General features: G+C 38.6%; 1 protein-coding gene across 1 annotated transcript in view; it reads left to right on the top strand.

Annotated features, from left to right (window-relative positions):
* Positions 1-17,676, top strand: part of Slc4a4 (solute carrier family 4 member 4) — a 291,869-nt gene extending 274,193 nt beyond the window's left edge. The window contains exons 20-24 of the mRNA XM_059274644.1: positions 4,208-4,276; positions 7,156-7,329; positions 10,569-10,730; positions 16,793-16,872; positions 17,514-17,676. Of these exons, the coding sequence (XP_059130627.1) occupies positions 4,208-4,276; positions 7,156-7,329; positions 10,569-10,730; positions 16,793-16,872; positions 17,514-17,619 (591 nt within the window). The 3' untranslated portion in view covers positions 17,620-17,676. The remainder of the gene's footprint in view (positions 1-4,207; positions 4,277-7,155; positions 7,330-10,568; positions 10,731-16,792; positions 16,873-17,513) is intronic.
* The last annotated feature ends 7,978 nt before the right edge of the window (positions 17,677-25,654 follow it).

The raw sequence follows: 25,654 nt of genomic DNA on the forward strand, positions 1-25,654 counted from the left end.
TATCTTTAACATGAGGCGTGGCCACAAGTTATCTTTAAGATTTGTTAGTGTACTAAAGTGTAGAAGATGGCCTTTAATTTGGACTTGGCAGATACTTGGTCTCCACTTGCAGTCCTGTGCCGTGGAAGCAAGCAGGGCAGCTGTGGTGGAGAGGACCATGGTGTGACGGAAGCTACTGTCTGTTGAACTTGGCCTCAGATTAAGGAGTCATCACCGATTTAAAAAATTTAGTCTTCCATCAGTGCTTTGAAGAACTGTATGAATAATATCTCTACTTTAACTATAGGGAAATACGAATTACTCACTAGACTTCAAAATGCATAGGGGGTATAGACAAGATTTGAACTCTGGAAGTTCTGGCACTGAAGTAGTCCTGTAACCTCATATAATATGTGCCTTTCAAAATAAAACATGGTACTTAGCCTTCAAAGAATCTCTGCTTTTTTTTCCCCCCATAAGATTATCTTTCCCAGATTCTTTGATCTCATTTGGAATCCTTCTTATGTGGAAAAAGTTATGTAACTTTCATAAACTCCTCTTCAGACCTCATTCCAGGCTGAGTACTGGAGGTTCTCTATCCGTATAGATTTTTAAGACTTAAGAGAGTTAGGGCATTATGATAATAACGTATTGCCAAGGCAGGTTAGCTGAAAGAGCAATATAGTAGAAATTAAATAGAGCAGGTCTTCAAGCCATACCTTCCAGCCAACCCTCCCTGTACCCTAGCCACCCTCCCCACCCACCCTCCCCTCATCAAGGAGGAAACAGGAAGACCTGTGGTTGGAAACTGTAGGCAGCTTCCTCAACTTGTCTGTCAAACGTCTTCAGGATAAGGATGGCATAAACTCTACGTTTATCATTTGTTAGTTGTCATATTAATTAACTAATTGGCAAGGTGATTTCTGTTATGTAGTCTATCATAGGTGTTTCCTATGTAGGGATACTCAGAGTTAAGAAAAACAAACAAGTGTCTCAGTATTCTACAGCTGGTAGCTAGAATCCAAACCCAGGTCTGTTCAACTTCTGTTACCCATGTCTAAATCAAGACCTTACTCTTATTTTTAGACAGCAAACACACATGCATACTTGCATGCACACATGTATGCACAAACATACATGCAGCAGGCTGAACATAAAACCATCCAGAGATCTCAGTTTTCCCTTTTAATCAAATATCCTTTCATATTTTTCCTTCTGGGAATGTTCTGCTACTATTGGCAAAGCACCAGGAGATTACAAGGGGAAATATAGAGACCCATTCACCAGAATTAGAAAATTTGATGACATAATGTTAAGATGTTAAATTTTATTTTGATTTCATCTTGCTTTTATTATTCTATATGATTATAGGATTAGTCTTTTAATTTTTCATTTTTAGTGTTTATTGAATGTAACGCTTCTTCGTAATTATCCTTTTTTGCTTCCTGGATATTATTGATGATATAATTGTTTACACAGGTTACTATTTAGCAATCTTGATGTGCCTCTGAAATGGGTATTTTTAATTTCTCCTGCCTTACTTTGTAAAAATGATTGCCCATATTACTGTATTATTCCACTTTAATTTAAAATTAATTTTTGATAGAATTCAATATTTATAGATATTGTCACACACTAGCCTAGGCTGGCCTTGAACTCATATACTCATGGCAATCCTCCGGCCTCAGCCTCTTAAATGCTACGACAACAAGCATGAGGTACCATACCCTGGGTAGCTCTCACTTTTAAAAGCATTTTTTTCCTTCTTTTGAGAACTTTGTGTTTTGGTGAATGACTCTAATGTGGTTAATTTTTAAACATTGACCTTCTGATATGATTCATGAACTAAATTCTATAAAAGATACCCTCTACCCCCAACAATTCTGTCAGGTTTCATTAGGAGTTACATTATGGGATTTATATTGAAACATACTATTGTGACGAAAATGAAAATTTCATAAGCATTTGTATCATATTGAATCTAACAGAAAATCAATTTTACAGCTTTTCTTATGTGTACTATTTTCTCCCAATTGAATGTATGTATATATATATATATATATATGTATATATATTTGAATATATGTATATTCAAAAAATTGGATGTATACACACACATATATATACATAAATATACATATGCACATATATATAAAACATACTCATATCCCTAATTTCTTTCTTGCCTGCATCCATCCATGCCATTCTGTGTTGTAGATGGGATGAAATCCGTTAACATAAATTCAGAGAATGAATTTAAGGCCCAACGCACAATGATGTTTCTTTGCTATGTAGAAGCACATTTGAAAGAAAAATGTTTCATTAAGACCAAGTAAGGATAAACCTTTTGTGACACTTTCCAAGCTGGAGAAATGCTTTACTCAGATTTTTTTTTTAAAAAAATGACCACTGGGGGTGCTGGAGAGATGGCTCAGTTGTTACAAGCACTGAATGCTCTTCCAGAGGACCTAGGTTCAAATCCCAGCACCCACAGGGCAGCTCACAACTGTCTATAACTCCAGTTCCAGGGGAATTGATACCCTCACACAGACACACATGCAGACAAAACATGAATGCACATGGAATAAAAATAAATTTTAAAAAAGTAACTACTAAAGAAACACAAATAGTTTCCCATGAATTAACCGTTGTTTCCTCCATCTACTTCTCCTTCCTTGTTTGGAGCATTAGGAATGTAACAATAAATGAAAAGAAATCATCACCTATTGAGGAAAAATAGATGCTTTAAAAATGAGTCAGAGAAATAAATTAGATCGTTTACTAGTCTTATTTATTTCTTTTTGGAAAATGTCCATAAAGAGTTGTAAGTAGCTTGAGCACTCATATGCTAAAAGAAACAGAGGCTTGTGCTTGAGCGCAGGTGACTTGAGTGGGCTGTGTCTACCGCTCTGTGGTCACTGCTGGGTACTGCAGCATGCTGGCTGACCGCCAGCATGGCCCTCCTACCCACTTTATCGTTCATTTCCTTTTCTCTTTTATTCTTTTCTGAGCTCAAGATTAAAATCAGTTCTGATAAAATTGCTAACCCATTTCAGAGAAAACATGGATAGTTTTTAGAAGTGTGTACTTTCTCCACTGAAGTTTGGCCATTCCTGGGACTAACCAGTAACAACTGGAGGCAGTTGCAGTCCATTTTAGGATTCACTAGTTCTCTAATGGTGGCCAGAGGGTCCGAGGCAGAACAGTGTCGGGGAATTGCAATAAGATGGTTTTAGAAATGGTGCTTCATTTCATACATGCAGTAGTTTTAAAATTCTACCCTTAAAGGAATACTCTGTCTTCAGTTACAGTGGCTTCCCAGATGTGGATTTGCTGGCTGACCTTAATTACGTTTCCATTTTAGTATTTGAGTTTTGTAAAGTCCTTCAGTTACTTGAACTTCTTTTCAAACCCAAGGTTGATGCCTCTTGTCATCCAGACAGAAGATTTCTCAGAATTAGAATACTGTGCTTGATTCTCAAATGTGATAGGCTTGCATTTCACAGGTCTAGGGGAAAAGAACATGCACACATTGGATTAGAGCTTCTCATTGTTAAAACGCTTCCTGTTATTGTGAAAGATATTTTACTAAGTAATGCACAAAAATATTAATTGAGTTTTAAAAGATGTGCATTAATCCATATGGGTAATTAATTGCTTCTAGGTGCTTCATGCTCCTTTCAAACCATATTCTCATTAGTGTGTAACTTAATAGTCCTGAGGAGAAAAGGAACAGCCATATATGATGTTTATTTTACTGAAAGAGGCATTTTCGCACAAGCTGATACATCTTTTGGCAAAAATTAGTAAGGAGAAAATCAACAGACTGTTACAAAAGATCCTGGTTCCAGAGTGAGGCAATTTGCCACCTCTGCCTGTACCTTGTAGCCCACGCAAACATCTGGGTTGCATAGTCTAGTGCTTTTAAGAGCAAAGGGAAGCTGAAACAGTTTCCCATTAAAAAAGTATTGTTGAGGCCATGCATGCCCATTATTAAAAAAAGAAGAAGAAAATGAAATTAATTCGAAAGTTCCCTTCAGCTTCATTTAGTTCTAATACAAAGCTTAGAATTTTATCAATTGATGAGTTCAATGCCCTAACTAATTTGAGGTTGCTCTGTTGTTACATGCTGTGTTCAAGTTTCAGATTTAGCCTTCATTTAAATGATTCCTCTCCCTAACTATCTTCACTGTTGTTTTGAACCTGTTTCTGTTGTTTTTCTTTCCAGTTTATCCCCATGCCTGTTCTGTATGGTGTGTTCCTGTATATGGGGGTGGCCTCGCTCAACGGTGTGCAGGTAAGCTTCCACAGCAGCCTGAGCAAGCTGTGCATTTCTCAAAGGAGGAGAGTCCAGTAATAGGTCTTTGATGAAGGCACTAATAATTAACCACTGACTCTTTCAAGTACATTTATTTTCTGCTTCCTAAATCTTTTGCCTGATGTAATCAAGAAAACTAGCCGTTGTCGAGAAATGTTACCCTGAATGCCCATTACTGAAAGGGGATGCTTAATGTCACCTGGTGAGGAAATGGGCTCTGTGCTACTGTCCCCACCACTGCTGCTGCCACCACCATCACCACCTCTTCCTCTCCCTCTCCCTCCTCCTCCTTGCCCCTCTTCCTCATCTTCCTTTTATCATATTCTTTCCTCATCTGTCTCTTCACCTTTTCCCCCCCTCTTAAGACAGATATCCACCGTGTCCATCAGGGTGGTATTTGTGCACTTACCTTAACCCTTACAGACAGTTCTGCATTGCATACTCAGTGGTCAAAAGTTTCGCAGCAATAAACAGTTAAAATTAGTGTGTATTAAGTATTGCTTTCGTCAAAAATTTCAACTCTTCACAGCTTCAGTTGAAGTGACCACCACGGCCAATGCCCCCACTTCTGCCCCTGGTCCACTTTTTAAAAAACTTGCTAGGGAAAACTTTGTGAGAGGCTTTGTCTCTCGATGGAGGTTTAATTTAATTGGCACCAGGAAACTGGAAGTTCCGCCGCTTTCTGGCACCCTGTTAATTGTAGCCTTATTTAGCACTCTGTAATGTTTTAATGGGAAAAGACTGCGTGTTCTGTGAACATCATAAGAATTCATTTGAACTCCTTCAAAACAGCCCTTGCTTTCATTTATTGCATTTATATTAACTTGGTTTTAAAGTCAGATAGATCTGGGCAAATGGCCAGACCCCCCAAAAGCAAAGCTACTTTACTATTCCTGGTTTTGATCCAGTAGAAGAGTTCTTCTGCACTGGGATATTTGTTATGAAACACAAAGTAGTTCTTCATAGGCAGCACTAGGTGAATGGCAACATAAGTTTATTTGTGCCAATGAAGTGTTTAGGAAGTATAACTTAGTAAAATATTTTATTTTTTTGTCTGCCATTATAAATGCTCTCTCCTCTCCAAGTGAGATAATAGGAACGTTAGATGCCTAGAAACTAATAGTTATTCATTTTTGTTTGCCCTTAAGGATCTCTTCTAAATCAGAGATTTGTTTCAGAGTGTTCCAGGGGCTAGTTCAATGGCTAGAACTGAGTACCTGTCTAGAAAGAGAAGGAAAGAGCCAACCATCTCCTAACGATTGGTGGCAGGAATATTGTGGGGACAGTAGTGAATGGTGTAACTCCTGATGTGTTACTATTGTCCCAAATGCCTTTTCACTGTTCCTTATTTTTCTCTTGATTCTTTCTCTTTTAGGCCCTTTTGATGAGATTGGTTTAGCAAAAAAAAAATTGAAATCTAATCTTTATAGTTAAGAAAAGTTTTCTAAAGGGAGAAAGAAAACCCTCAAGTGGGCAGTGGCTCTGAAGAAGGTTATGGAAGTGTTGATGACTTTTCCCTCTCCTTTCTGTGCAACAAATATGTTATTTCTGAGCTCCTCTAATTAGTTCAGTAGACATCTATACAACCTCTGTAGCATGAATCTTAAAAGGTCTTATTAATAAAATCAAACCTAAAGCCAGGTATTGGGGTGAACGCTGGAAGATCAGAGAGCAGAACAAGCCCCACAGCTTCCTCAGCTGATCCTCTGAGTCCTCATCCAAATGGATCTCAGCTGAACTGCTGCTCAAAAGCCTAAAAGCTTAACTAGCCTCTAGCTCCTGGTCCTCACACCTTATATACCTTTCTGCTTCCTGCCATCACTTCCTGGGATTAAAGGCGTGTGTCACCATGCCTGGCTGTTTCCAGTGTGGCTTTGAACTCACAGAGATCCAAATGGATCTCTGCTTTGGGAATGCTAGGATTAAAGGTGTGTGTGTGTGTCACCATTTTCTGGCCTCTATGTCTAGTGGCTGTTCTGTTCTCTGACCCCAGATAAGTTCATTAGCATGCACAATATATTGGGGAACACAATACCACCACAAGCCTCTCCCTCTGAAAGCCCCTGTGATGTGTTGCTAAGCATCATCTTGTCTGTCATCATCAGTGTCAACTCAGCACTTCATCTGTGAGGTGCACTTGGCACAAACATGCACAGCCATCCTTCCCGTCACTGGCACTGACTGATACGTGGCAGTGCTAATCTCGCTTGGGCTCTCCTGTCTTGTTGTTGGTGTCTTGAAACTCACTGTAATGTAGATGGAGCTTTTTTCTGAATAGAAGTGGTAATACACTGGTGTATATGGATGTGTCCATCAAATTAGAACCTAGAAAAAGAAAGTGGCATTTAGTGGCATACTCTGTGCACGTCCCATTTTTAAGTTAGATACTTTAAAACGTCTCTGAGGTGCTTGTAATGTCGGGTATCTTCTGATCTTCTTTCAGAGGTGACAACTGAGGCAGGAGCAGATGCATAAGTTAGATGTCTTCCTTCAGTATATCATACCAAAATAGGTATAGAACCCTTTCTGTCGAGAAGCAGAGAGTAGAAATAGAAGGTAGAGGATGAAAGCTGGAATTTCTGTTTGCTTTGTAACTTTATCCTTTCTGCCCACGTTATCTTATATACCTTCTAACATCTCTGAAAAAAAAAAAAGATCAGCAAAACTTAGAAGGCTGATAACATGATCTGAGTGTGCTAATGTAAGTCCTACACCCTAACCTGCACTTCGTCCTTTGAGGAGGACATTGCTGAACTGAAATACACAATGTACATCCCTCCTGGCTGGTGAAGCAGAGTGGAAATGACTCAGTTGGCTCTTCAAATAATAATTGGATATTCTTCCACATTCCTCCCCAGTTCATGGACCGTCTCAAGCTGCTTCTGATGCCCCTGAAGCATCAGCCTGATTTCATCTACCTGCGCCACGTCCCCCTGCGCCGAGTCCATCTCTTCACCTTCCTGCAGGTGTTGTGCCTGGCTCTGCTCTGGATCCTCAAGTCAACAGTGGCTGCTATTATTTTTCCAGTCATGGTAGGTTTTCCTAATTGAAACTATCCCTGACTGTATGCCTATTGCATAGTTACTGTGACATGGGAAACCCAGATCATTTTAAGTGTGTGGCTAGTCTTTCACTGGCTTTCTGGCTCTCAGTTAGTCATGTTGACCAGTTGTATGCTAAGTTTCCCGTGGCAACAGCTGCTGACATGCAACTTCGAATATGCCCTCCTGAGTTCAGATACTGGCTCAAGTTCCTGCTGGTCAGCAAACATTCTTGAGCCACCGTGAACTCATCAGTGGGAGGGTAGCATTGTTATTGTTCTAAGCATTGATAATGAATGCCAAGTGTATAACACAATGTCTGGCAAGCAGTAGGCATCAGTGCACATGATTTTTAAGGTATTGTATAATGGAACCAACCTAAATAAGAATAAAGTACACTCCAGTCCCAATAGTAGAAGCATTTGTAGACTTGTGAGAAAAGGCAGGGCTCATTAGAAGAAGCAGAGTTTTTAGATTCATGTGGTTTTCATTATTTTAAGGATAAGACTAGACTCTAGTCTTCCTGTGTTAGTAATAAAGGTGAAGCAAGTAACTGCCCCCTCTCAATCAACAGGCAAAGAGGAAATGCGAGTTCTGTGTCTTGCCTCCTTACTGCATTTTATACTTTATTGTAATTGTATTTCTTGCAAGAAACTGCCCACATATACGTATGTTGTGTGACAAAATATTTCCCGGGGAGATGCAACACACATGACTACTTACCCCAGACAGGGAGCCCACAACAGACCAAAGTACATACGGATACCACCTGAAAAAGGACACCCCAAGACCAAGTTCTTGCACAAAGGAGATTTGTTTGTCTCAGAGGGACAGAGGGCAGGGATAAGGGACAAAGATGGGAAATAGGGGATGAGGGAGAAGGGGAGAGGAACGTGGGAGAAGGGGCAAGGATATTTGTCCCTGAGGGGGGAATAAAGGACTGCTCTGGATAGAGAGGAGACAGACATGGCTCATAGGCAAATGGAAGTTTATAAAGGTAAAAAGGGAAACCCCAAGTTAGAATGAGGTGTTTAATTTTAATTGGGCATGTTAATTAGGTGAGCCAAAGGGGGCTTTTGATTGCTAGATTTCAATACTTTGATAGCTGGATCTTGATAGCCAGCCTCAGGAGGAGGAAGTGGCCAAATAAGGGAATGGACCTTTATTGGCTAGTTTTAGGAATATAACCAAACAGTTTTTAGCAAGGCAGAGGGAATGGGAGAGAAGAGAAAGGCCTGCCAGAGCCATGCTTGAGTGGGCTAGTGTCCCTTCATTACCAAAGTCCAATTTGGTGAACCAGTGAGTTTTATTGGAGTTACAGGGATATGAGTAAGGGATTACTAACGGGGAATGGTAAAGACTCAAAAGACAGCTGCATCACCAAGGCCCACGCCAGCATGGGTGATAGATCACGAAGCTGGAGCACACTGCACAGCCTGCAGGAGGCCCAACAGGTTGGAGAGTGTCCTTTTCAGATGTCCTTTTCAGGCACTTCCAGGCAGGTGGTCTGGTGGCAGAGTTTTCACAGTTTGGTTTGTCTGAGAGCCTTCTTTGCAGCTTGGCTCTTTTGGCCTGTGAGAGACTCTCTGCTCTTGCTTACTAATCTGGCTGGAGAAAGCCTCGTGAATCTGGTCAGTTTCAGGAACTTCCTGAAGCTATTTTGAGTTGTTTACATTCCTGTTCAAGGATCTTCGTGCAGGATATAGTGTTTCAATCTTGGAGGAAAACATTTCTATACCATACACTTACCACATTTTGTTTTTAAAGTCATCCTACTCACAACAGGAATTATTATTTAGTTATGTACATATTTTCTATTTGTAATTATATTTCTTTTTATTCCCAGGGACATAGGAAAAATAGTTTAAAATATTACTGACATTTTTTCAGCAAGATCTTTTTTTCCATTGATGGTCCCTTACATCTTTATTTCCCCCCTTAAGCTGTATTAACTTACTGTAAAACAAACTGAACATTAGAAATGACTCCCACTTACCTTTTAGGACTTTCTAAATACCCGTTAATTTGTTAAAAAGCAGGAAAATTAAGCTATCCATAATAAATTTGAAATATATCCAGTAAATTATGTCTTTCTTATACTAAATATAAGGAAAACTTTACTTTTATAAAGTAGTATTTTTCCAGAGATTTCCTTAGGTTCATAAATGGTTTTGGAATGTCCATGGGGCAGATGTTACAGATCTCTCTTCAGGAGATGGATACCTCAAGTATAGAGTGTAGTGTGGATAAAGACCCCCGCTTTTGGAACTTGGCTGTGTATGACTTTTGTTGTTGAGCAGCTGATGTTAGTGAACCTCCATAGTGGAAACCTGAGAGAGCAAGTCATGTAATGGAACTTGGTGTTTGTATGCAGAATAAAAAAAATTAATAAAACACAGAGCAGTTCGTAGAACTGAAAGTACCAAGGTAAAAAATGTTGGCAGAAAAGGCCTCAAGAGATTAAATACAGAGTATAAATCTTTTGTGGTCAGAAATGACTGAACTGATGTCTCGCCAATTAAAAGTGCATCCTGCACTTACCACTGCCTATGATTCTGATGCCCTCTTCTGGCCTCCACTGGTTCTTGCACACATGTGTACATATACAGACACATATATAAATAAAAATAAAATAAAAGGAAGCAGATACCTGTCCACTCTGCATTCTTTGTTTACTGGTATCATAACCTCAGATAGCATAGCATTTATAAACTTTAGTTTGCTCAGCTGTAAGATGGAAATAATATGTTTCTAGAGTTTGTTGTAAGAAATAAGTCAACTAATATTTCCTAAGTGTTCAGCAAGGATCGGGAACATGGTAGGCATTTAGTTTATAATAGTGACTAGTTTTTAGAAACCTGTATAATTTTAAAATTTTCAATAATTAGGAATCACGTGCAAACTGTTTTTACTTTTAAGCTTTTAATTTTATTAAAAACTTAACATGGAAGGAAATGGTTTTGGAAAATAATTCCCTGTCATTCCAATTGATTTGAATATAATCATACATTCTCTGATTGACTGTAATCATACATCATTATGAACAAAACAAAATGGATTTTGACTGAGATTTTCATCAAACAGCTTTCCCAGGGAAGACTGTGGGTCGCTGGGTAAGCAGTTCTGTCAGACCCTGGACCTATATGGATTTCTGCTGCTGCTGATGGACAGTATCATCAGCATCCTTATGATGTCATCTGACATAGCCTGTTTTGTTACTGTGTTTCCAGATCTTGGCACTTGTAGCTGTTAGAAAAGGTATGGACTACCTCTTCTCCCAGCATGACCTCAGCTTCCTTGATGACGTCATTCCAGAAAAGGACAAGAAAAAGAAAGAGGATGAGAAGAAAAAGAAAAAGAAGAAAGGAAGTTTGGATAGCGACAATGACGATGTAAGAGAAACTCCAAACTTTCCATGTCAAGCCAGTTAGAGGAACATTTTTTTTTTTGTATTTGTGTTACATTGACCCTGTACTTAGACTCAAATATTTAGCATTATTTCTCCATAACTCTTAAAAAAGATGCAAAGGTCTCTTTCCTGAATTATCCTCATCAGTGTCACAGTCCAGATGGTTCTCCTATAGTTAGGTGATTAACTTGAGAGATGAAAATATTCCTATTTATTCTTCTTTAGATCATGTCACAGAAGTACATATGCTTGAGGTGGGGTGGGATATCTATATTCAGTGCCCAGAGAAAATCTGGATTTTATTTTTCTTATACATGCATTCACTTGTGCACATGTGCTTGCACACACACACACACACACACACACACACACAATATGAGAATTCAAACAAGTAGCCTTTTGAGAGGATTGTCAAAACGATGCTTTCTGTGTGGGCCATTTTGGGAAACTTTACTTAGTCATATTGGAAAATAATGGTCTCTCATTAAAATTCGGATTAAATATGATCATTCATCTCTGTGAACAAAACAAAGTGAGTTTTGAATGAGCCCTGTCAAGCAACTCTCCCTGTGAAGACTGTGTGCCACTCAGTGAGCAGTTCTGTCAGGTTCCAGATCTACGTGGATGTCTGCTCTTGTTGCCGGGACAGCAGCATCTTTGGCATCCTTATGACGTCATATGATTGGCTTGTGTCCCTGCAATCCTAAAGTAGGATTATAGTTCATTTCTAATTAGTCAGTAACTTCAGCTGAGCATGCCTCATCTCCAGTTGTCATAATGGTTCCTTAAAGTACATGTTTTTGTTTGCAAATTTAGAATGATAAACGTTGACTTTTATATTTTTCAGAACCTAAAAAACAATTAGCTTGAGGTATTGCTGAAAAATAAAAATGTATACATTTGAAGTGTGCAAGGCAGTGCTCTGACACGTATATTAAAGTCATTTTTCCAAGTGTGCACAGCTGGGCGTGGCAAAGCCAGAGCTCCCACCCGAGCTTCTCTGTGTGTCTGTAGTTGATTGGGCTGTCTGGTTGTATTCGTCTTGTAGAACGTGAACATAGTACAGCGAAGGGAAGCAACAGACAGAATTGGATTTCAGATAAATTGATCCAATAAGAAAAGGCTAAATATACGAGACACATTTAGCTACAGAAAAAAGGGCTCTGAGGGAGCTTACGTGGCTCTCACCATCTGTCTTCTGAGAGAGCAGGTGTATAGATTTTCTGTTTCCAGTGATGAGCGAAGGAAAAGCAAAGCGTGTGTTTAAACTGCAGCAGAGATTAACGTGCTGTATTAAAAAAGAACAATATACTTGAACATCGACTAGAAATCAAAGCTTAAAGTGAATTTTTGGAGCATTCAAGACAAAAATCAAAAGGTTGGCTGAAGTATTAAGACGACTAATGCAGTATTCCATCTTGAATTTTTAAAATAGGCACCTCAGTTCATACTCACAAACACCAAACTTAAAATCATTATACATTACTAATGTGTAAACTAATATTATGGAATATTCTCTATTAGCTAAAATAATATACAACCTTTTGAGATTGTTTTAAATTCACTCCTCTCTCATGACAAAAGTTGAATCAAATGAGTTCCTTAAATTAATCCCAGAATTCTTAGAATTATTTTTCATAGCTTGTACTCACACAATGCTCTTGTTTTGATATTATTTACCATGTTCTACTGCATGTTGCACATTTTGGTATGTCTTGGGGGATGCTAATTTCTGTTTCTTCTTTATCACATCCATATCAAGACAGCAGATATGTACATTTGTTTATACACAGTGAACATGCTTGGCAATTTAGAGTCTATCAGGGCAGTAGGTTCTATATGTTGAGCCCGTTATTTGAAGACTATGCATTGGAAGACGATGTGGGGTCCTTGGTTACGTATGTCCAAACTGGGACACCAGGGTTACAGTTTATATATATATGGTGAATGTTGTGAAAATTATACCTTACCAACGTTTTATCTGCTCACAGTCACTTCTGAGCCTGCCTGGTAGTCTGTAATTAAGAGTTGGTTTGCCCAGGTGTCTGTGTGTAAGTGCTGTTATTTTGGGAAATATTTGAAAGGACACATTGTTTATGGCATGGTCATGAAGGAAGATACATGTGGCATCTTAATTAATTTAAATTTTTGTCAGTTAAACACATCATCTTAGTTCTCAAAAGTTACTATAACTCATTACCCCCATATGTTAATCACAAAGGAATTTTCATTATAAGCAATAGATTTTATCTCAAATTTTGTTTTAAGATAAAAGCCCCATGCCCCATTCTTTTTAGTTTCTGCAGTGGTGAGGACTAAATGCAGGGGCTCACAGTGCCAGAGAAACACTCTGCTTCGGAGATACACTGCCAGCCCTCTTCCTCTCCTCTTCTCTACTGACCCCTTCCAGTTAAAGATGGTTTCCTTGATATCTTCAGTTAATAGATAAATTGGGTCTCTTCAGTCCAATTATAGACTTGGAATCAATATGTCTACTTTCTTAATTAGTTTTTAAAGCTCTTGCATGCTGTATTATTATATGTTGAGCATGTCCCCTTTCATGTCCCCTTTCATGCCCTTCTTCCTCTATTAGTTCCCTCTGTCTCCATAGACAGTTTGACCTTCATGATTTTATGTATCTGTATAAAATCTAAGAATGACAAATGAAAGAAAACTTACAATATTCATTTTTTCTGAAACTAGCTTAATTCACTTACTATGATTATCTCCAATTGTATCTAACTTCTTTCAAAACACTGAGTTCATTGTTCTTTATGGCCAAAAGAAAAATATGTAGCTGTGTGTGTGTGTGTGTGTGTGTGTGTGTGTGTGTGTGTGTGTGTTTGTATGTGTTTAGGGGTATGTATATGTGAGATGTTTTCTTTGTCCAGATTCTGCTGTTGGACACAGGTTAGTTCCATAATTTAGCTATTGCAGATAATGCTGACATGATCATTGAAACTTTAAAAAGTAAAGTAGTAATCCTATGGGAATTTATGATATTTTGGGTTAGGTGGCCTGTTTTTAAGAAGTTCTACAACTAGCTACCGAATTTTATCATTTTCTTGGTTATGATTCTCTACTTATCTGATCATTCTTTTGATTTTATTTTTCTTATTTTTTTGCTTATGTTTAAAAATATTTTTGGCACGAGCAAATTGGAATGAATTTTTAATCATAAAATAGTTTCTGAGCATATTAAAGTAAGGAAGGGAGACTAAGTCTACAGAGGGTTCCTTGCTAGTGGATGTTAAAAATGTCTTAAAATTGTTTTGGACAGGAATATGGGTCATGATTTTCCTGGAGAAAGAATCAGAGAACACTGTAAAACAAAACATGAAATTTAAGACCATATATAGTTTGGAAATTTTCCTGTGTTTAATCTGTCTTCACAGGGGACATTTTCTTTTACACGTACAACAACCAAAGTTTGCCAATTGGGAATTCAGTTGTGGAACACTTTACAGTTGTGTGTGGTTTCTGATTCAGAATCCAACTATGGAACACTTTACAGTGAGGCTGTAGGAATCTTCTTGCTGTGGTTCGAGCCTCAATGAACTCAGTCCCATTAACTCAGAAGAGGGGAAAGCAAATGGTGGATAAAGATGTGGAGTACTTGAAAAGTTAGGCAGTCGAATGATACTTAAATGTTTTTTTCTTTAGTTGCTGGAAATGATAAAACGGTAGGTTTGGGCAAACACTGGGAAGCAGGAAGAATGAAATCATAGAAAACATTCTAAAAATTGTTGTACATTTCTTTCACAGTCTGACTGCCCATACTCAGAAAAGGTCCCCAGTATTAAAATTCCAATGGACATCATGGAACAGCAACCTTTCCTAAGTGATAACAAACCCTTGGACAGTGAGTAGAACTAACCTCTCGCATGCTTGCCTGACTATGACCCACGCTTGCCCTCTAGGACTGCCCTCCGTCTGCCTCTCTCCTGCGTTGCCTTTATTCTTCCCCGTGTGCAGACTGAAGCAACTTCTCAGAAAACATCATTTATTATTTATTGGTTGATGTTCCTTAAGCTTTACCCATCTTTCTTTTACCCATAACCTCTTACATTTTTCTTTGATAGTCTTTGCTAAGTCATCGCCAGGGTTCTTTTGTTTTTTGTTTTGTTTTATTTTCAATAGCTAAACCTGTAACCGTGTTTTTTAATTGATTTCTCCCCCACTGATATTTAGAACTGCGGCTTATATAGTATGACATCACTGTCTGTTACTGTTTGTCCTCCTTAGATCTCAGTCAATCCTCTAATTGGTTAAAAGGGAGAAATTATACCTGGGGTCTCCCTATGATCAATGAATTGTTAATATTTAGAATTTAGAATACTCTCAATTAAATTGGCAGTTATGAAATATTAGCAAAACTCTCTAGATAGAACTGATTTATGTTTTCCTTCCTAATTTCTTCATTCCTCTTCTGTTATTTCATCTTCACAGTTTTAACTGCTCTCTCTAGTCTTTCTCTAGTAATAGGCTACAATGTAATAGCATGTGAATGCCATCTTTTTGTCTATGATTGACAGTCCACTCTAGTAATGTCAGTGAACATATGAAGCTTTTCCAATAGCATAAAGCAATTGCCTCCCAAACACATCACTCTTTGCATTTTCATTGGAAGGAAATGTGTTCCTTTAGATCCAACTGCACTGCAGAGGATACTGACCTGGTATAAGAACAGTAACAGAGACACTTTGATTTCTGGTGGGTAATACCACCCACTGTCAGCAAGAGGTTAGAGTTACCAAGAAAATTTAAAATGAATAAATATTGATCAAATAATGGCACGTATAAAGTTATCAATTTCTCAGTAACAAATTACCCCAAAACTTAGCAGCTTAGATCACAAGCATGTATTTTCTCTCATGGTTCTTGACATTCAAAAATTCAAGAACTGTTGAGTTGATGAGTCTGGTGCAGAGTCTCATGAGATTGCATATTCTGCTGTAAACTGGAGCTAAGACTCTAGGGACTTGGTTGGAGCTGAGGATCTGTTTCCAACCAATGGTCTTTGGCTGGAAATTTCAGTTCCTTGGCCTGTGACGTTTCTATAGAATTACCGTGGCACAGTAGCCTGGCTCCACCTGGAGATAGCTGGAAATTCAAATAGAAGCTACAGTATTTTATAATAAAATCAGAGATTCAGCCATCCAGAACTTGTGCCGCGGTATATTAGCTGTGAAGACAGCTCTGTTGTAGCATGGGAAAGAGTCACACAAGAGCATAAACACCAAGAAATGGGATCATTGAACACCATTTGGAGGCAGAGTACCCACTGTGTTTAAAGAACAATCATTCTTACCTTTGTTGTCTAACTTGAAAATATCAGTTATAAACAACGCTAATTTTATGCCCACCCTTATCAGTGGAAATTAGGAGTTTCTTTTAGAATCTAAGTTCTTCTATCATATTCTGCTTTCATTTCTCATCCCTAGATAATTAAAGACAAAAGAAAGCTGTAAAGGTTACTTTTAAAAAATTGCCATTCTAGAACTTAAGACTTGTGATAAAAACTTAACAATTGTTTGTCCTGTCAAAATCCCTTTAGTAGTATAATTGATGGTTGATACAGAAGTTTATATATGACCATTTTGACTGAAACTTTTCTAATAATGTGATAATCTTTATAGGCCAAAAAAGAACAGAGTTGATTAAACTGTCATTTTAATACACGTACCTCCAACATCTCTCTACTTCTTGAATAGCAACCACTAGGCAAGACTCAGTGTTGCACATGGATAGAAACTCAAGGACATGCATGAGACACAGAGAGGATGTTCTAGGCTATGGCAGGGATTCCCCTCTTGCCCTAAAGGAGAGGGAAAAAGTGATTTGGGCTCCATCACACTGCCTGCATGCTTAGCTTGATACAATGTTCATCGACACTGTCTAAACCTGATTTTCCCAATCTTTTCCAGTTCTGAAAGGGGCCTTGGTTTGCATGAAGATTTTCATATTCACTCTGATTTCACATTTTTGCCAAAGATTTACTTTGTTTGTTTGTTTGATTGATTGATTGATTGATTTTCTTCTCAGGAGAAAGATCATCAACATTCCTTGAACGCCACACATCATGCTGATAAAATTCCTTTCCTTGAGTCGCTGGGTATACCAAGGTCAGGACCATTTGTCTTGTGCTGTGGGATGATGCCGCAGTGGGGTTATGGGTAGAATCCCTTGTTCTTTTCTCTGGGACTTCAATAAATCACCCAGGGACCCAGGGATCACCCCAGGCTTTGCTGGTAGGAAGCAATTTTAAAGACCTGAGCTTTACTCTTAAGAATAATGAAACATTTCGGTGTCATGAAGTTAAAGGCCAGGATGGATGTTAGGCCTTATGATTCCATTGTCATGCAGGGTGAGCGAAGTTTCTTTGTAGTGTTCTTCAGTAGTTTCTTTCTCTCTAGCAAGGGTCTGGAAAGGACAGGTCCTGTTTGAGTCTCAGAAAACAGGACCATGAATGTCTTCAGGGTGCTGGTTCTGGTCCTTAATTTCTAACAATATTAGCCACATGGTAGTCTCATTTTTTTTTATTTTGAGAATTTTTGTAATATTTGATATCTTGGGCAATTTTTACTTGCATTTACTTTCATTTAAAATCCCTGTTCTTAATACACATGGAAGGGACGGTCACTAGAGTAGAGTAGATTGGTGCATTTGAAGTGTGCAGAGTGCGTGAGCCTTTCAGAGATGATGATGAAAATCACATTACTCACTGTTTTTTTTCTTTCTTTTTCTTTGTTCTCTTTTGCTTTAGTCCTCCTAGAACTCCAGTGAAAGTTGTGCCTCAGATTAGACTAGAACTTGAGCCTGAAGACAATGATGATCCCGGGAGGAACAAGGGAACAGAAACTACATTGTAACCTGTTTGTCTTTCTCAAAACTGACAGTTACCTTGTTAACCGTTCTAATTTTTTTTTTTTTTTGGTCTGTGTATTTTAAAACTTTTGTTTGGTCACTGGCTGAATAACACAGTCACCCTCTCTGCTTCTCTCTTGTGTAGGTAAAATCAAGACGATAGTGTCCCTTTTCTTTAAAACAAACAAACAAAAACAACACCCGAGGAGTCACACTTTTGTTTCCGGGCATTCAGATGTGTTGTCCTCTGACATGGAAATCCCTGTCACTCCAGACACACGCAGAAGCTGCCCTCGTCAAGCAGAGATTAAAAGTATTAAGAATTTTGTACCACTTTTTATGACACTGTTGAAGGAACTTAGGACCTAAGCTTGGAGCTGTGCTTACTGGCTTGCCCTTGTCTGGTAGAGCAGCCCTTGAGCTCCAGACAGAGTCCCTTCCTGCTTACAGAGCCCCCAAGACTGGAAACGTGCTGCTACCCACCTGCCCTTGCTCGTCAGCCCTGATCTTAGAGTTATCAAAAGCAGAAAACACTAAAGGTACTTCGCTCCCTGTAGAGAAACCTTGGCCATCATTGTAGCAAGTGCTGGAATGTCCCTTTTCCTATGCAACTTTTTTTAACCCTTTAATGAACTTATCTGTTGGGTACATTGAAGAATATTTTTCTTCCTAGATTTTGTTGTTTAAATTATGGGGCCTAACCTGCAACTTATTTTTTGTCAATTTTTTAAACTTTTTTTTAATTACTGTAAAGAAAATGGAATTTTTCCTGCAGCAGGAAACATAGTTTTGAGTAGTTCTACCTCTTACCTGTAGCTGCCAGGCTTTCTGTAAAAATTGTATTGTATATAATGTGATTTTTACACACACACACACACACACACACACACACACACACGCACACACTAGGGTAAGCCAGAAGGCTAGAACAAATTAAAAGAAAAACAAAACACCATGTTTCTAAGAATCTGTTGGGTGGTTGTTTTTTTTTTTCCCCCCTTTCTTCCAAATAAATGTAACTGTTCTGTGAAGGAGTTTGGGGAGAGAAATGTGGAAGAGGAGAAACTTCTGCTGTGGTGGTGGTCATGCTGGGGGCAGATGCTGGTGTGTTACATGTCCATGTCCTATGCAGTATTGTTAAGGGTTTCCTCATCTTAATAGTTTGTGTGCTTGTGTGTGAACTCTGTGTGTTGCTATTGCACAGTTGTGCAAAGCCAGATAAAGAGTGACAGTAGACAGAGGGCAAAGTTGTCAAGTCCCTTGTGTCCGTTTTCATAAAACCCAAACCACTTGTGAAAAATCTGTCAGGAGCCAAGGAATTTATCATGGAAATCCAGGTGAATACATCTTACTAATCACTCAGACATCAATCAGCATCATGGATAACAGCAGCCAATAGTTAACTATTGTTAACTGTTGTCAATAGATAACAGCACAAAAGCCATAAGAATATTGACACCCTGTCACACATCTGTAACGGGAAGAATGAACATGGAGCCGCAAGGACAGTTTTGAGTGCCCATTTACATGTGTTTATAGAGCAAGGTGGTTGGATCACTTAGAATGTATATGTGTGTATGTGTTTCATCATCCTGTGTTGAATAATTAGACCTTTATTAGTCAAATTGAGGGTGGCATTTGATTGCTATATTTTCAATAAGTCACATTATATACCGAGTGTATATTAAAATAATAGTTTAGATGTGGAATCCACACTTTGGGATTCGTATAACAGCAGTAGTGACGCACACTCACTATCAGTGTTTGCTAGAGGAGTTACAGAAGCAGAATTGAACCGCTTTTTGGTTCTGTGGTGTGCTCTTACAGACACCCCCCCCCCGTTCATATAGTAACTAAAATATAATTGTGCTCTCCTGAAATTTTGATGATAAGAGTTCTATTATCCTGTTACCTGTTACTTTTACAGTGTATGGTTCATCTTGAAACTTTAAATTTTATAGAAATTAGGTATAAATGACATAAATAATGCTGTCACTGAAATGATAATTAATGTTATTTGTTAACATCTCAAGTGACACATCACATTTGTATTCAGAGCTATCCTTAAAATGATTGGTATGTATTACCTAGTTTCCTATTAAACCACATAAGAAATCTTATCTTTTTAGTGATTGAAGCATCAGTAGAGTGTTTAAAGTCATGCAGAGGAAAGGCAGTCCATCTTGATGTTAAATCAAAGCCACTTCATTTACTTTTCTGAAATCTCTGGATATATATTCTAATTATGAATCAAGTTTATTTTGAGATTCATGGTCCTCTGTATCCCTTTCAGAGAGCTCCTGAAGTAACCTAACTTATCATTCGATCTTTGAGCAGATCTTGAAGTTATCGCAGACCATTTATGGTCCCTATTCTTTGACTGGGGTGGATGGTTAGTATTCACGGAATGAACATAAAGCCATACCTTACATTTGCTACAAGGAATAGTTAGCGCCAAGTCCTTTCATGACTCCCGTCGTCCCCACACTTAACAAGCAGGACCCCAAATTTCCATGGAAATACCACATTCTATGAATCTGGCTGAATTCGCTTCTTGGCTGGTAACTCAGCAGACTTCAGGGTGGTTTTGTTTCTATGTAAACTGGACACAAATACAGCGATGAATTCTTTATAAGCCTTTCTGCCCTTCCTCCCTGGATGTGAATTTGGAGATTGTTTCTTGAGGTACAGACTCAGAGTTGTTGACCAGGAGTACTGTGGTAGTGCAAACAGACTGTGAGAAGGAAGACGCGTGAGCTGAGCCTGCCTACCGAAGCAGGAGACCTCCAGTCTGCAGAAGCCCTCGGACATGCTGTTCCTTTGCTACTGTGTGCAAAAACTACTTGGAATCCTAATTGTTTTGTGTGTTGGAGGCAGTGCTGTTTTAGCTTCTCCTTCCAGTAAAGTTGAGGGGCGGGGCTGGGAAGTACTCCCTTGAGAAGAGGCAATGGAAACCTCCCTCCTCATCCCCCTAAGAGAAGGGACATCTGCTGTCAGTAATCCAGCTTATGTGCATTTTGGGCACATGTAACAACACACACAGAGTAAATCCTTTGTTGGCTGTGGTGTATTGGTGTTTAATATAGCAAATGATTGTCTTCCATGTTTTTGTTTCATTTTTTTTTTAACTGTGTTAAAGTACTTGAAATGTATCGACTGCTGACTGTCTTTCAAAAACAAAACCATTTGAGTTATATTACAGAGGTTGGCATTGATCGGAAATGGGACAAAGTTTTCTTCGATCTTTTTCATACCACTTCATGATTTTGGTGCAGGAATCTGAGGTTTTCTTCTTTATCTCCTGTGATAGTTCCCATCTGCTCTCACAGCACGAGCATGAAGCCCAGTTGGTACCGAGTGACTGGGGACAGTTGGAAGACTGCAGCCCTTCCCTGTCGGAATAGCCTTGGGGGTTTGCAGATGACTTCACTGAGCTTCATGGCAGCCTGAAACGAAAACCCTTTTGTAATATCTGTGAATCTGGCGACTTGCGTTTTGACCAGAGATTTGAATATGATATCTTATTCCTGGTTCATTTCATTGTGTTCTCTGGATACTTACAAGAATCCTGAATTCTGTTTTCTAGGCAAATACTGCAACTCAGGGCTAAAGTCACCCAATGAATCCTTAGAGCCTGAAGTAACTTTGTCCCAGGCCTACAATGCGCAACAAATGCAGACTTGCCTCCTTGCAGCCATTGGTGTGGCTGGTACATATCCGTACACATTACTTTTCACAATCAGTACGCACTTTCAGATACTCTTATTTTTATTCTCTTAAGTCTTTATTAACTTTGGAGAAATGATGCATCTTTTTATTTTAAATGAAGTAGATCAACATGGTGGAACAAAATGATAAAGAACAGAAAACATTTCAATATATTACTAATAATTTTTTTCCAATATGAAACCTAAAATTCCTATAACATAGTATTTTACAGTTTTATGAAGCTTTCTATTGTGACTTTTATGGAATTAAGAGATGAAGAAGATGAGATATTTTAGCATTTATATTTTTCAAAATTAAATGTATACTTAAAATAAAGTAACTTTATGCATTTGTGCTTGTTGAGTGCTTCTGTTCAACTCTCTGACTAACTGCTTTATTCTGTTCCTTGGAGTGCTATGAAAACAAGTAGAAATATGAGCGAGTGAGAGCACCTCTCTGCAGACTGTGGTAATCTCTCTAGGCAGAAGGATAAAGTAAATGTCCCCAAATATAGAAGATTGAAATCAGATATTTTATTGTTAATGAGATGTTCTTATTCAAGGTTTATAGTAAATTAATAATGAATAAGGACAAAGAGTAGTTTCATGGAGAAAAAATGCTGTCATTCCTTTTTTTTAGCTACTAAAATAAAAAAAAATACTTTCTGGAATCTAGGATGATTGATTTTATATATATATATATACACACACACAATTAATTTTTAAAGCAACCCAAAAGGCTGCAAAGTGTAAGCATTCATTAAAAAGTAATTACTCAAATGAACAAAATCCAAGAATGACTTTTTTCCATCCGAAATTGATTCCCCGAAGATATATTGCACACACTTCTCTCCGGCCAACTTGAGCGTTCATCTCACATTTAAATGTCTCTAGGAAATGTCAGTCTGACCCTACATTGTAGTTAGAAAGTGATGATAATGGCAGATGAAACAAGTGGTTGGGAAGATGAGAAGTCACTATTGGAAGCAGAGAAAGTTTACATTGGAACACAAAAACAGGAAGGCAAATACTTTGTCCAGAGCAGTTATTTAATTCAGAAGTTTCATGAGATGCTTTCCTGGATACGTGGTGTGGGGATGTGATGGCAGACTTGAACACTGAGCTGTAAGAATTAGCCAAGCTCGACTCAGAAGAGATTGAATATGGTAAAGTTTTACCAGTTCTCTTAGAGAATTAATTATTATCATGTATACGATTACCAAGTCAAGAAATGAGGATAAAAGTTTAGTTTGTATATTGTCACCAACTAAGTAACAGGAATTCTCCAAAGAAACTGATACGTACATGGGAAGATAACACTGCAGTATTTGTGTCATAATACAAATGCTTTCTTCCAAAAAAGGTAATGCAGAGGGAAGATTTTAAAGGTAGAACTGTGGAAAGTTATGTAACTTTGAAACAACAATCTTTGACACAGTGATTAGGAACAAGGTAGCAGTGGCCTGAAGTGGACCAGACAGTGTCTCGGCTGATGCCCGTGTAGGAATGCCTTTTGAATTGGGTTTCTGCAGCCTTGACTCAAGATGGAGTTGCCAACAGAATCATTTGTGGAACTGCCACCAGGAAGTCAAAGATGAGAACTCTTCTCTGTGCTGTCCCAGTTTTACATTTTTGTTAGAGTTTACATGCATACTACCTTATTCTTACTGACAATTTTTACACTGAAAAGTGACCTACTTTTATATCCCCACATATTTTAAGTATGCAACCTGGCCTTCCCCACCTACTAGAGAACAAGGATGTAACATAAATCTCTGAACAACCACACTGTGTCTCAACATTAGGCATAAAAGCATAAACATCTGAGGTCTGGGTGGAGGGCCCAGCTCATCACTCACATTCTCTTTACCCTTACTATCTTCAGACTGTCTGTCAGCTTAGTTTCTTTATCCATTTTCCATAGATATATAATTATCTAATTATAAATACATAATTATCTATTATATATTCTTTGTAGATGTATGATATAGATAGGTAGTTATACATAAGATATGTGATTATCTGCATTTTCTAAAGCATGCTGTCAGTTTGTTGAAGTAATTTGTGTCAAACAAATGGTGTCTGAAGTGGAACAAGAACATAGGCAGTAAGAAATAACAAAATTATTGATAAGCATTAATAGCTGAGTTCTGGAAAGAAATGAAAAGTTATAAAGATAACTATAAACTATATTCAGGAACTTAAGTTTTTGAGTCCAGAGGCCAGGATGTTACCATAGATCTGTAAGGCAAAGTGTATTGGTTCAATAATGATATAATCTGTTGATTAAATGATTTAATTGATTGTCTTAAAGGTAAAAAAAAATGAATTGCAATCAAAGTTCAAATAATAACTTACAGCCAAGACAAAATTAACCTGTGTTCAGCTTAATCATTAACTTTTGGAACTGAATGGAGAACAACTGACATGTAAGTTGTACTTGCAAGTGGGTTATAGCCAAAGGGTAAATTATGAGGGCCAGAGGAGCGTGATGCGTGCTGTGAGACTGCATCTCCTAGAAATGTCAGGGGCGCTATACCCACGAAGTCTCATCAACAAGGCTCCCTAAACGAGATCTGAATGAGGACAAGACCAACAGACAGGCTAATGTGGAAGGGGAAGAGTTTGTGGAACCTTCATCCCTAGATAAACAACAGGCGGCTATGGAATGCTGAGACAAGGAGAAGATGGTCTTCCCCAGAGAGGATTCTCCCAGTTGGTTGTCAGGTACCAGATGGTCAGCCCTTTAATATATGCATATAAAGCAGATTATATATTTAGTGGTGTGTGTGTGTGTGTGTGTGTGTGTGTGTGTGTGTGTGTGTGAGAGAGAGAGAGAGAGAGAGAGAGAGAGAGAGAGAGAGAGAGAGAGAGAGAGAGAGAATAAAAGAGCCAGTGGTCCTGAACTTGAGAAGAGAGGAAAGTGGGGAAAGTAAAGGGGTTAGGGAAGGAAAAGAAAATGATATATTTTAATTTCAATTTTTAAAAGCTGTGAGTCAGTCGAACTACTGTGATGCTAAGTAGATTGTATTACTTTGTGCTCTTGCAGAGGACCCAGTTTTGCTTCCCAGCACCCATATGGTGGGTAACAGCCATCTGAAACTCCAGTTCAAGGGGATTTGATGCCCTTTTCCAGCCTCCATGGTCACTGCTTGCATGTGGTACACATAAATACACGCAGGCAAATACCCATAAACATAAACTAAAACTTAGTTTCTTTAAAAATTATGTTACGATAGAAATATGTACTGGGTAGAGTGGAGGTCCAAGTGGAGATACTTGTAATTCCTTAATAATTATCAGGGCATTTTTAAAGCACCCTGACAGTTTATAAAATCAATATGTATCAAACAAATGGTGTCCAAAGTGGAATTAGGAAAATAGATAAAGAAAACATGGAAGGTATAAAACAAAACAATGAAAGGAGAGAATTAACCATATGCATTGGTTTTGATGTCTCCTCCAAAGATGATGTTGAAGGTCAGTCCTCAGTGCAACAATACCAAGAGAGAACTTTAAGAGGTGGTGGGGTCAGAAAGGACTCTGCTGTCATGACTGGATCAACCACTTGCTACACAGGGACCTGGTTATCTCAGGAATGTATTCCTCATGGGGATGAAAATGACCCTAGGTTTCTCTCTCTGTTTATCTGGTGTATGCTTGTCCTTCCAGCAGGTTAAGATGTAGCAAGAGCCCCACCCCACCCACCAAAGCCACACATCTTGGACTTCTTAGCCTCCAAACCTATATGCTAAATAAATCTCTTATTTTGCCTTTATCCATCTATCCATCCATCCATCTGTCCGCCCGTCCATCCATCTGTCCATCCATCTGTCTATTGTGTGTATGTGTGCCAGTGCACAAGTGCCATGATGCATGTGTCAGAAGGCAGCTCTTAGAATCCACTCTCTTCTGCCGTCTTGTGGAACCAGGGTTTGAATTTAAATCCTCTGGCTTGAGCAAAGGTGCCTCTGCTTGCTGAGCCATCCTGTCAGTCAGCCATCTCTTCTCATTACGAGTTACCCCATCTGTAATAGTTTGTCATAACAGCAGAAGAGAGTCTAAGCCATGACTGACCGAATGAGTGAATGAAAAAATGCAGAATTACAGTAAATGTTATAAAGAACAAACGATGACACTATGAGAACAGTAGAGGGACAGTGGTGAACTGAGAGAGGAGGGGAGAAGAGACCTGGCATATGTGTAGGAAGCTGGGTAGACTATGAGGTTCGCCCAGGGACGGAGGAAAAACCATTGCAATAAGGAAAGAAGAAGTCAAAGAACGATGAAAACACTAATTCATGGGGCAGGGCATCTCTGGGTAGACTAGGGA

The sequence above is a fragment of the Peromyscus eremicus genome, chromosome 10, assembly GCF_949786415.1.
Source record: "Peromyscus eremicus chromosome 10, PerEre_H2_v1, whole genome shotgun sequence".
In the NCBI taxonomy this organism is placed as follows: domain Eukaryota; kingdom Metazoa; phylum Chordata; class Mammalia; order Rodentia; family Cricetidae; genus Peromyscus; species Peromyscus eremicus.